Raw genomic sequence first — 13,681 nt, 5'->3', positions numbered from 1 at the left:
TACAACTAAAAAGAGGCAGATCCAGGATTGAAATCCATATGCCTTGACTCCAAATCAAGAACTCTCTCCATTATATTATGTATCCCTTTTTAGAACCCCAATTTGAGATTATTCTTTAATCAAAATGATTAATATCTTTTTCAAAGAAAGTGTGTCTGAAAGTGTGAATTATTCTTTGCTGAAATTGACACCAACATCAAACAGTAATCACAAAGGAGAGAGTAGAGAAACAGAAATAGAGGGAGGAGAGTGGCAAAGAAAAGGAGGGGGAATGAGTGACCCAGACAGATAAAGACAGAGACAGGGAAATGGAGAGGACCGGTTTTACGTCTTATTCCTAACATATATCGGGTGTATGACCTAAGCAAATTGGTTACCCTTGCTGTATCCCCAGGAAACTCTTTAAAACTGTTTATAAGTTGCAAAGAATGATCTGAATCGGTGGAGGGAATTTCCTCACCTGAGAGTTCCCTATACCCTAGGAATCACAGTTAAATGAATTTCCTGCCTTGTGGCAATTTTTTTAGATAAAAAGAACAAATTTCTTTAACCTTCCCTTATTTTCCAATCATTTGCCATCTTTATGCTCATCTTGAGAACCCTCTCTAAGTTTTCCACAGCCTTCAAGGGGAGTGGTGTAATTCTGATTACAATAGACTCATTTGTTGGAGTTCCTATATGCTACAATCTAATTAATTTGTACCCCCCATGTCATTCTTGCTTTATCATTTAACAATTTTTTTTCTTGACTCATATGTGCCAGTTAGTATTATTTTACTTGATATGGGAATTAATTTTCTTTGACTTACTTATCCTGATCATGTTTCCTTTTTTTTCTCTTATTTTCTGGAATCTGCCAGCAGACATAGACATCTGAGAATTGTAATAATTAGGGAAGGGACTGGGGAAAATGATACCAAGTTGTTCTGACTTCTTAGTGGCTCCAACCAGCCATCAGGGCTAGAGGCAGGCCATTATGAATATCTGCCAGGTATCCTAACCAGTGGGAAGTCATTACATTACCTACCCCCATTAAATACTGGAGTGTTGAACACCGCAAATGGTTATCTTTGAATAGTATTTTAGATGTAGCACAATTTAGGGTTATCTTTCATTCTTTCATTAATGGTACAAATGGAACTTCTCATGGACTCACATTTCTTCTTCCCTCTCTATAACAGATAAGTGTTGCTTCTTGTGATGGGAATTGCCCATCTGCTACCATCTACAATGTCAATATTGATAGCCATTTTAGATTCTGCAAATGTTGTCGGGAGGTTGGAGTGCGGAATGTGAATGTGCCTCTTTACTGCTCAGGAAATGGTTCAGAAGTTGTGTATACCATTCAAGAGCCCACAGAATGCGCGTGTCAATGGAAATGAACTCTGGATTAAAAACAAACAAACAAAAAAATCATCTCCATCCTCATAGTGACCATTAAAGCCAGTTGTTCTTTTCCTATCACTGGAGAGGTTTACACTTTTTTTAGTTTAACAAACTTATCAAAGCTTGGACCCCACAATTTTGTAACTTAGTGCAAATATACTAAGTTGCTAAGTTACCTTTTCCTTTATTTAGTGTATATTTCAGAGTATTGTGCTGTCCATTTCAATAAAACTACTTTCCTGTGTGATACTGAAACATAATTATGTATACAATTTTAAAAAGCAGTGGCTTCAGACCAATTTTGCATTGACTGGAACATAATTTGGAGAAACTCTCCATTTCACTTAATTGCAGTTTAAGTCATCATGAATGAAATTTTATCTCCCTTTGTATGAACCTGGGAAGCAAAAGCCAGTGTTACTTAATATCCCCAAATCTCCCCTTTTTGTTCCACATAAGTACAGTGGGTAAAAATTAGCTTTTAGATTGGTAGATTTAATCAGACTTCATAGACTTACAGAATCATACGATCATATAATATTAGCACTATAATAAGTTTTGAGGTCACCTAATTCACCCATTCTCTTTTTTGAGAGCCTAAATGCCTTCCCCTCTACAATTGCCTTCCATCTTCTCTGTATGTGTCTGTTATATATCTTTTTTATATATGTGTCTCCCCCCCCCCGTTAGAATGTAAGTTCCTTGAGGGCAGGGCTTCTTTTTGTTGTATCTTCAGTGATTGTAAGCACTTAATAATAAATGTTTGTTGTATTGATTGGTAGATTGACTTGTCCACTGTTACCCAAGTAGGCAATGACATAGTTTAAGCAGGAACCCAGGTCTTTTCTCTTCCATCCCAGCACTTGCAGTTTCTTATACACTTTGAGATTAGCCACTGGAATCCTCATTTATAAAGAGTTAAAATTATTCAGGTCCAGTGCCTTTGAAAATAACCAATGAAAATCTCACAGATAGAGATAAATACATAGTAGATACTGGGAAATAGGGTGGAGAAATGCATCCTCAGCAGGCATGGGGAGGAGGAAAATCTTTTACCTTTATTTTTATATCATGAAATCCCTGGTATTATGTATATTATTATTATTATTATTATTTAACATACTTGATAAGCAGCCTAGAGTACTTAGAAAATGGCATCCATTTTTAAGGTGTATATAAAGATTGTACAAGATTACTTGGAGTTTGTTTTTTGATGTTTATGCTGCTTTCTCTGTGATGGGAGAATGTGATAAGATTCTTTGAATGCATTAATGCTTTGCAATAGAATGTTGTGCCTTTAAATCAACAATTAAAATGATTGTGCTTGATACAGATGTGTATTTTCTTCTAAAATGAATATTTTCATTTTATATTTAATAACTGTCAGTATTTAGAGTAAATGAAAAAAATTGTTTGGTTACAATAAAATGACCTTGGCTGAAGAGAAAAAAATGAAAGAGCTAGACGTTCTTGTATATAGGCTGTCACCTGCACTTTTAAATACTTTCTATAAACCACTGGTGTTTTGTTAGGAAATCTCCATTTAACTTCAAAGTCATTTTTAACAGAAAAAACAACTCCTCCTAGAAATTGAGTAGGAGTAGTGCTAGGTAGGAAGCAGACCTATGATTTCATTTGTGTGGATGAAGAAGCCCCCTCTCCCAGTTCAGGACAGGACATGCTCTGAAGTTTATAGCCCTAGAGCATTACCAGAGAGGACTGAAAGGTTAAGAGTCATGTCCAGGGTTTCACAGCCAGTATATCAGAAGAATGACTTGAACCATATCTTCTCAACTCCCAATGACAATTACAGTCCCTACTGGTACAAAAATTCCACAGTTCTCCTTGAGTTATGGTTAACAAGGATTATTCAATGAAGAATTTATAAATAAAAAGAAATGTTCTTTTAAATTATGGATTTCTGTGATTCATGTTATAAAAAAATCCTCACAAGAAAACTTGGAACCAAATGTTCAAATGGAATTTATTTTTTTATCCAGAGACTATGTATCATGGTCAGAGAGATGGCCTTGGAATCAGAAGGACCTGGGTTCAAAGTCTGCCACTAAGACTCTGGACTAGTATCAACCACTCAGTGACCTGGTCAGCTCACTAAGATGTTAAGTTGTAGATCAGGTACTGCCCTACATTGGTAGAAAGAGTTTTCTCTCTGAAAGTTTCAAATGTCAATGAAATCACAGGTCTAATTTCTCTCTCCCTCCCCGCCCCCCACAAAAGAAAAATCTTGATCAAAATGAGAAAACTACTCATGACGCAAGTCATTTTTAAACAATCCATTTTGATTTAACTTGTAAATTATATATTGCATGTCCACATGTTCTGTAATCAACTTGTATTTGACCTCAAAGAAAAAAAAATCAATAAAAATTACTTTAAAATCCTTTGTGTTCCTATACATTATGAGGTGTTTTTATTTGTAATGTAAATTCCATATGTAATAGAAACTATTTTGCCCTGTGTTTGAAAGTCATCCCATGATTAACACTCGATCAAATCTAGTGGGAATTTTCTTTAGTATATTTGGTTGACCTCAGCCTGAATTACTTCCTTCATCTCTCTGCTCTCTTTCTGGCTTTGCTTCAGTTAAGTTAACCTGATCTCTCTCACTTTCTCCTTCTTTTCACCGTGTGGACAAATGCCAGAAGCGACCTGTACTTTGTGAGCACTGTTCCAAGTCTACCTCCATTCTTAGGCAGAAAATCAGAATCATTTTCTAGGGTTGGAGCTGTCCACAAAATTCACATTTTTGCTTACTAGTTTGCTTATTAGATTAAGTTGCAGCAAGGTATAATGTGAGGCTATTCAGGTGACTTCAGTACCATGAAGACCTGGGATATGTAACTGGATATGTAATCCTGGTCAAACCACTGAACTCCTCTGAGTCTCAGTTGCAGCACCTACCTCAGATAGCCGTTGTAAGGATTAAATGAAATGATGTCTGTAGGACACTTTGCAGACCTAAAAGTGCTATGTAAATGCTAGTTATTTTTACTAGATGCCACACATTGTAACGACCACCAGCAATATGTGTCACTGAATCATGACTTCAGCATAAAAAACAGAAGGTACCTCCTGTGCTGTCCCCACCTCCACCCCCTCACACTGAAGTACTATGGGAAAACAACCTCAAATCATGCGCGGTGGGAAAGATTTCAAAAAGGAGAGAAAATGCTTGACTTTAGGAAGGGGAGTATTGTTGTGGGTGGGTTTTTTTTGGTGTGGAATGTGCTGCCCACAATTTAATTAAATTGTTGTGGCCTTGTAGGAAGGAGCTCCTGCTGACTTCTGAGAATTACCCTCTTTTTAAAACTCCCCTTTTCACTTGTAAAAGTTGTAAATTGTTTTAAGAGGTTTTGTGTTATATCCATTTCATTAAAAAACTTGAATATTCAGCAGCTGGCACTTTATAGCTGAAGTAATATCAATATGGAATACTTACGTAGCATGACTTTGACTCTCTTTGGGTAGGAAAATTCCTAAAATTCTTCATTTTGCATTAATTTCTTTATGAGTTGATACCTGTTTCTAATGAATTGGTTGGTCTACAGACAATCTCACTGTCCCTATGACTATTCAGACTAAAATTCCCCCCATCCATTCATCTATCTATCTATCTATCCATCTATGTTTCATCTGTCTATATCTTACCTATTTATCTATCTCATATGTGTGTAAGTATATATATATATATATATGTAAAACTACTAATAAGGTGATATATATGTATATATATATATATCTGGATAAAAAATATATGTGTATATGCATATATATATCCTTATACATATATATCTGCATATATCTATATCTATATCTCTATCTCCTTATTAGAAAGTAAGCTCTTTAAGGTAAAGGAATGGCTCATTTTTATTTTGCCTAGTCTCATAAATGACAATTCACATAGTAAGGACAATACACTAGACACAATGCTTCTTAAACCACCCCATATGGGGTCAAGAAAAATTTGGCAACAGTAAAAGATTTCTGAACATGCGATGACTAAAAGTTAATTAAAAATCAAATATGTAATGAATCTGAGGTTTTTCTGGAAGCACTGCCTGTGTGGCAACACAACTCCAGTGCTGCCTGGGTTCTGCACACAAAGCATGTGCACTTTGCACTGCATATGCCTTCCAACCATGCAACACCAACAAGCCACAAAAGGGGTCATGAACGGAAAAAGTTCAAGAAGCCTGCACTAGAGCTAACAAATATAGGATGTCTCCTCCTACCCCATACAAAACAATTGAGTTCAATCTAATAAATATTCCATCTGCTATCTTCTTTGCTACCTGCCTCAATGGGTTGGTCTACTGCTTATTTGGTTTCTTTGGTTTTGCCTCAAAATGGGTAAAATGGCAGGGAGATTCTGTCATGTTTAACGTATTTCGCAAACTACAGTTCAGTTCAAAGTTTAACCTTCCTGAACTATCCTAATAAGCCTTTTTGGCCAGTAAATTCATCCCCTTTGCATTTATTCTCTATATAACTTCATTCCATTTTTTTTGTTCATTACATATCCTTTTCAAATTTGGGTTCATCAGAGAGCTTCCTGTATATTCATATTGATTAAAAAAAAGCAGAACCCTTCTCCCTTCCCATTGAGATAAATTGTGATTATAGAGTTTAAATTTCATTTTTAGAGCTTTCTGTTCTTCTTGAATAGTCTAATAATTGGATCACCTCTCTCTTTCATCTTAGAATTTGAAATCTAAAATTCCTAAAGCCTAGGGCCAATGTCTGTCAATCTTATATTTCTTTTCTATGACTATCTTCAAGAAGTTTTTTTTAAAGTTATTGGTTTTATCAGCATATTGGGATATATGTATAATTTAAAATATTCATAGATTCTGATCCTTGACCATAAGCTTAGAGTTTAAGATATTCTAAGCTGAATTTGTATCATTTCTCCCATATCTTTTGCCTCATTTTGTATCTTCAGCCTTTTACACAGTACCTGGTATATAGTAGGCCCTTAATAAATGTTTATTAATTATTTGATATATATTGCCTTATACTTGCTGATATTGAAGTCCTTATAATAATAATAATGATAATAATAGCTATCATTTACATAGTACCTTTTATGGTTTGCAGAACACTTTATATATACCATCTCATTTGATTGTCACATTATTATCCCATTTTGGAGGTGAGGAAAGGAAGCTGAGAGACGTTCAGTGATTTGTCTGAAGCGAGATTCAAACTCACATCTCCCTGACACTAAACCCAGTGCTCTGTCCACTACACCACCCAGCTGCTTCACTCATATCTGTTGAAGATTTCCCGGCAGTTAACCTTCATCAGTTTAGCATTTCACTACCCAGAAGAACTCAGTATCCTCTGCGGTCTCAGGCATTAAATAGTGTAATGCTTTACACATCATTATTAAGACTGACCCTAGCGCTGGTCCCTAGGGAACCCTGCTATTTATACTACATCCAGAAAAGTAGCCACTTATCCCTATTCTGTTTCCTATCTCTGAGCCAGTTCCCTATCTATTCCCTTCAATTCCATGGTGACAATTTTTTCAAGCCTTTACTGTGGATCAAAGGGTTTTTTTTAAAGACTAAAAGAAATTACATCCAATGGTTTCCCTTATCCAAAAGCTTATTTACACTTTCAAGTAACTCTAGGAGATCACTCAGACATGATCTCCCTGAAAGAAATATCATTGCCTTTCCACCAAACAGTTTAGGTTTGTTGAAGGCAAAGGCACTCATTTTCCTCCTCCTCCCTCCCCACCCTAGTTGGGGGGTGGGGGAGTAAGAGAGCCTTAGTAATAAAAGTGCTGAACTCTAAATGTGGAGGGGTTGCTTCAGAACAGCTCTCAAAGGCATGTGACAGGATTGTCAGGAAATGGGTCTGCAGGCCATCTCCTAACCACCATCTCCAATAGCTTGGAGATCAATCAGGTAAGGCTTGGACATTATCTTAAGGATGTTAACAACTTGGGGGTGGATGGGTGGAATCAGTGAAGACCTCTTGGAGGAAATGGAATTCAAATTTGGCTCCTAGGAATTGTTAGAGATTTAACAGACTGATGGGAGGGTGGAGGGCCGTATTACAGGTATAGGGAACACCAGAAGCAAAGGTATAGAGACAGGAATGTACTTATAGGTTCTAGAGCTTTAACTTTCACTCATAATTATATTATGACTTGTTTACAAATGTAATGAATATTACAGTGAAATGTTAATAAGAAAATAATTCCAATCCTCCATGGTGCCAGGAAAATGTTAGAAAATGTATTTGTTGTTTTTGTGATACAGACCTTAATACAGCTGGAAAGAGAGAAGACAATCTTGATGGAAATGAATCCAAATTATAATTGGGAATTCTTGATTACAGCCAAGAGCACTATACTAAATATACTAGACATACTCTAAGTAAAGAAAATTGCCTATTTGGTACACTTAAATGGTTAATCATTGGAAAAGGTCTCTTGAAAGCACTTGATTTTAATGTAGTTATGTGAAAGCATGTGTGAAAAAAGTTGACACTACAAATTTATAGGAAAGGTTGCACTTAAAAAAGAAAACAAAATAGTGGAGCCAATCTACTTTCAGCCATGTGAAAAACCACCCATTATTTGGAATCACGTTTAGGGAATGCTGGTGAAAAAGGCTACTAATCTTTCTTTTGCCCCAGATAATTCATTCTACCTAGTACAGCTTATGAACTCTGAAGTAATAATAGCTTTCTCCTAATGCTGTGAAAGAGATCCGGCTCAAGATGATTACTATCCCTTAGCTAATGAAAGTGTAATTTTTGTGACAAAGTTATAAGTAAAATCTCTTTGAAAGAGGTAATTGGAATAGATTCCTAAGAAATAGAAACAATAACACAAGAATGGAGAAAGGTGATACCACTGATTAATTCAGTTTAAAATATTATGTTTTTTTTAATGTTTGCATTGAGAATGTAAGCACGGTCCTTATCTAGCCCCCAAATATGAAATTTTCTAGACTCTGATGGAGGCTAAGAAACTGTATCTTAACCATAAAATACTTGAAAAAATTCCTCTTCAATTTCAAAATGAAATCTTGCTTTGTAGTGGCAGATTACAGCAAGTTTGTAATTCATATATAAATGTTAATTTTCATCCAGACTGACAGTGCTTAGGTGACTTTTAGTTACATTTGTATTTTATAAGGGATTTTAAAATGTGTAAATGTCCAAAAATGATTAAGTTCTGAGTGTCATTTGAATTAGGGAAATAAGAATCAACCAGCAATGATTAAGAGCCTACTACATACCAGGCAACAGGGATCCAAAACCAAAAATGAATTAGTCCTTGCCCTCAAGGAGCTTACATTCTTTCCAGGGAAATGAAACTTGCACATGAAATTAAAACAAAATATACAAAGTAATCTTGGCATGGGGTCCTAGCAGCTCTGGGCATAAGGAAAGGCTTTATGTAGGAGGTAGCACTTGAACTGAACTTTAAAGGAAGCTAGGATTTCTAGGAGGATGAAGTGAGGATGGAGTATATTCCAGGCAGAAGGGGAAAGCCTATATAAAGTTAAGATACCAGTTGCCACATACAAGAAAGGACAAGTAGGCCAATTTGGCTTACATGTAAAATGTGTGAATGGAGAATAGTGTGTATAAGCCAGGAAACATATCCCAGAGCCAGATTATGAAGGGCTGTATTGCCAATTCAGTTGCTTGTTGATCATAGAGATGAGGAACTTTTTTTCAGAGCAGCATAAAAGTTTTTTTTAAAGATTCATTTAAAAAATTTTCAGTTCCAGATTCTCTCCTCCTTCTAGCCCCTCCCCCACCCATTGAGAAGGCAAGCAAAATGATACCCATTTTGCAAGTGAAGCCATAAAAATATATCTCCATATTAACCATGTTGCAAAAATGCAAGAAATATGAAAAAAATATTCTTCAATCTCTACTTAGAGTTCATTAGTTTTCTTTCTGGAGGTTGATGGCATTTATTATGATTAGTCCTTTGGAATTGTTGTGGCTCATTTTATTGATCAGAGTCGCTAAGTTTTTCACAGTTGATTACTGTTATAATATTTCTATTAGTAGGTACAGTGTTCTGGTTCTGCTCACTTTACTTTTCATCAGTTCATATAAATCTTCCCAGGTTTTTCTGAAACCAGTCTCTTAATTTCTTGCAGGTCAACCGTGTTCCATTCAATCATATGCCACAACTAGTTTGGCCATTCCCCAATTGTTGGGCATATCCTCAAATTCCAACTTTTTGCTACTACTTTTTGTAGTGTGTAAACATTTTTATACATATGGTTCCTTTCCCTCTTTCTTTGCTCTCTTTGGGTTACAGACCTAGCAGAGGTACTGCCAAGAGTTCTATAGCCCTGTGGTCATAATTCCAAATTGTTCTCCAGAATGGCTAGATAAGTTAACAACTCCAACAATGCGTTAGTGTATCTATTTTTCCATATCCCCTCCAGCATTTGTTACTTTTCTTTTCTGTCATGTTAGCCAAACCAATAGGTGTGAGGTGGTACCTCAAATTTGTCTTAATTTACATTACCCTAATTATTAATGATGTAATACATTTTTTCATATTGCTATTAATGGCTTTGATATCTTATTCTGAAAACTGCCTGTTTATAGCCTTTGACCATTTATCAATTGGGCAATGGCTCTTATTTCTATAAATTTGGCTCAGTTTGGATAGGGAATATTTTTTTTTTACCAGAAGACTGACATACCTGTGCTTTAAGAATATCACTTTGGCAGCTGTGTGGAGGATAAATTGGCTGGCAGGAATGACTTAAGGCAGGAAGATAATTTATTCATTCATTTTTTAAACATCGACTATATGCTGTGGATACAGAGACAAAGTTAAAGAGTTCCTTTGTACAAGTACAAGAAGGTAAGGGTCAAAGATGACTCCAAAGTTTTAAGCCTGGAGTAACCTACAGGTTTGAAAAGAATTTGGTAGATTTAACTTTGGATATTTCAATTTTTAAGTGCTGATAGGACATTCAGGTGAAAATGCGCATTAGATAGTTGCAAATGTGAGACTGAAATGCAATGGAGAGATTGGGGCTAGATGTATTGATCTAGGCATCATATGTATCAAGGCAATCACTGATTGCCTCTATTGCTACCAATAGTTCAGAGAAGGAAAACAAAAGGCCTGAGGTTCTAGCTTTGGAGGGAAACCTATTCTTTGAGTTGAAGGGGAATATAATTAGCAAAAGAGACAGAGGAGGAGCAGGCAGACATAATAAGTACTTAATAAATACTTCATTGCTTTACTGGGAGAAACACCAAGAGATTGCAGTATCATGGAACAAAAAGAAATATGTCTTAGAAGAAGGTCAACCATGTCAAATAATACATAAAGAAAGAGATCAGGACTTAGAAAAAGCTATTGTTCTTGGTAACCTTAGAAAGAACTATTTCAATAAAATGGTGGAGTTGAAAGACAGATTGGATGGGGCTGAGGAGTGGAGATGGGAAGTATAGGCTACTCCTAGAAACTGAGCTGTGAAAGGGAGATGTCTAGGCTGGTAGTTTGAGGGAACAAATTCAAGGAAAAGATTTTTTGGGGCAATGAGTCTAATTGTAAGCAGAAGGAAAGGATCCAGTATAAAGGTAGATGAAGGGGGAGATAGAGGAGGCAAAAGAGGAGGGCACAAAGACAGAGACAGAAGAATGAGGGGGAAGGGGAAGAGGAAGAGAGAGGGAAGGGGGAGAAAAGGAATGGGAGAGAGAGAGAATGAGAGAGAGAGAGACAGAAACAGAGAGAGAGAGAGAGAGAGAGAGAGAGAGAGAGAGAGAGAGAGAGAGAGAATATCTCTACATTATCACCTGTGTGGCCTTAGGGAAGTCACTGACTTTTCAGGGTCTCAATTTTTTCATCTGTAAAGTGAGGGGGTTATAGGACCTTTGGTATCCCTAACAGCTTTAAATCTATAATCCTATCAAAGGACTTCAGAGATGATTCAATCCAACCTTCCAATTCTATAGGTAAGGAAACTGAGTTCCTGAGAGGTAGGATGACCCGTCCTTCTTCCAGATGACCTACGATCAGAGAACATATCTCTAGTGCTACTATAGTCAGTGTGAGGATATTCATTAGGCATTATCTCATCTCTCATCTCACTTTCCCCAAGTTCAAAACCTATCTGCCTCTCCTCTTTTTCCCCCCAGAGGAGAAAATAGCCATCCTCTTTGCCAAGGTCAACCTCCTACACTTTGTATATAGTCATTCCCATGTCTTCCTATCACCTCCAGGACCTGACTCCTTCAATCCTCTTTCTCTCTCTCTCTCTCTCTCTCTCTCTCTCTCTCTCTCTCTCTCTCTCTTTCTCTTCTGTCTCTGTATCTATCTGTTTCTGTCTCTGTCTCTCTCATCTCTGTCTCTCTGTGTTTCAGACCTATGATTTTATCTTTAGGTGCAGAAAAACCTACTGTGCCCAAACATTCTTTAACCAGTAAATTAACAAACAATTATTAGCTACCTATTATGTGTCAGGCTGTCGATACAAAGGCACATCAGTTGCAGTCTGTACTACTCAGGAAATTTATAGGTTCTGATAATCTAGGGTCGTATAGTCTGTGTCTAAGGCAGGACTTAAGATCTTCCTGATTTCAAAGTTTTCCAGTCTGTCTATCACACCATATGACCTCCTCTTTATATGTCTCCAACAGTCTGAAGCACTGGAGGGTGATATATTGTTAGAAAAGAGGCAGGGATAGCTGGCTTCAGAGCATGTTTTTGGTTGCATGATAGAATAACATTGGCCCATCAGCCAGAGAAATCTAGGCTGGTGGTGTGCACAGAATCTTGTGAAGAGGCTGACTAAACTCCAGACAAGGTTGGCTACTTGGTTTAGAAGGCAATTACAGTACTGATTATAAATTAATTTAGAGTTGGAACAAAAATGGTTAACTAAAAATTGAGTGGCTTAGTTCTCCATAGAATATACTATCTATATTAGTATATATTATCTCTAGTAATATTATTAGATTATTATTTTATATCTATATAAATAGAATGTTATATCAGTATATTACCTGTTAGTTATATATTTATAAACAACATAACATGTACTATATACTATATATGAATTTAATATTATATAAGTATATTACATATTAATTATATATTAATCTAATTGATATTACATCAATTAGATTAATAATCACATATAATAAAAGGCCCCAAATTTAAAAAAAAAAGTCAGGTCCCAGTTCATCTGAAAATTTACATGAATATCCTTATTTTAAAAAAGCTAGTAGTTAATTTAGATAACAGGCAATGATACAGTCACTCTTTTTTTTTTACAAGATGTAGTGTAGTAGAAAGCATGCTAGGTTGGCTTGTGGACTGAATGTCTGGAGTTTGGAGTTCGACCTCAGTTAATTACCCTGAAGCAAGGCCCTTAACCTCTCGGAGTCTCTGTTTCCCCATCTGGAATATGGAAATAATAATAGCTATGGTTCCTACATGTAGTGAATCTCACATGAGATAACAGTAAAGCACTTTGTAAAAAAACTGAGCTTGCTGTAAATGTCAGCTCTTATTAGGACAAAAGTATTAGCCAGGTTACAGGTGGCAGTTATTTTTTTTCTTTTTCTTCATGATGGAATTGGAGTTTGGCATGTGGCTTCATTCAAAGGTTTGTGATTCTCCATCCTCTAACTAGTTGTTACCAATCTGAATTTTCCACATCCTTAGGTATGATGTGTCTGCTTTCCTTCAGGTACTAATGTTGCACTCTCCCCAACCCCTTCTAGATTATCATTCTTTTCCTTGTCAGTGGATTTTTTTACATTAACTCCTACTCATTCTTCCTTGCTGGCTGCTTCCCAGTCTCCATGGAGACCTTCCCTTAATTAACCCAACAAAGGGAGAGGGGCAGCAATGGCCCAAAGAAAGCAGGCAGCTGCTGAAGGAACAGGAGCTGAGGTGAGTGGGCAGCTTAAGGAAGCGGGGTAAAGGAAAGATGGGAGACACTCAGGCTCTGGAAGGAGAAGCCAGGGGGAGCCCTTGAAGGAAACATGAAGTGGGGCGCGGGGCTCAGTGCCTCTCGGCCCCAGCAGCTGTACCCTTTCTCCCCCTCTTGCCCCAGGCTGTGGCAGCGGAGCAGGGGCTGAGCAGGGATCCAGCCTGCTTAGCTCAATCCTCAGAGAGAGGGAAATTGGACTCACCTGAGGAACTGAGAGGAAGGTGTGTGTATGTGTGTGGCGGGGCATGTGGACCAAAGTGGGACCAGGAACCAGCTGCTTTGGCTGCTGAGACTTCCAGGTCTACATTCCATTGTCTTCTCAAGTC

At 36.9% G+C, this 13,681-nt stretch overlaps 1 protein-coding gene across 1 annotated transcript in view; it reads left to right on the top strand.

Moving 5' to 3' along the window:
- OTOGL (otogelin like) overlaps positions 1 to 1,382 on the top strand; it is a 194,270-nt gene extending 192,888 nt beyond the window's left edge. The window contains exon 58 of the mRNA XM_036761187.1: positions 1,182 to 1,382. Within this exon, the coding sequence (XP_036617082.1) occupies positions 1,182 to 1,382 (201 nt within the window). The remainder of the gene's footprint in view (positions 1 to 1,181) is intronic.
- The last annotated feature ends 12,299 nt before the right edge of the window (positions 1,383 to 13,681 follow it).

Source organism: Trichosurus vulpecula, chromosome 5, assembly GCF_011100635.1.
Source record: "Trichosurus vulpecula isolate mTriVul1 chromosome 5, mTriVul1.pri, whole genome shotgun sequence".
Classification (NCBI taxonomy): domain Eukaryota; kingdom Metazoa; phylum Chordata; class Mammalia; order Diprotodontia; family Phalangeridae; genus Trichosurus; species Trichosurus vulpecula.
This window is presented reverse-complemented; position numbering and strand designations above follow the sequence as displayed.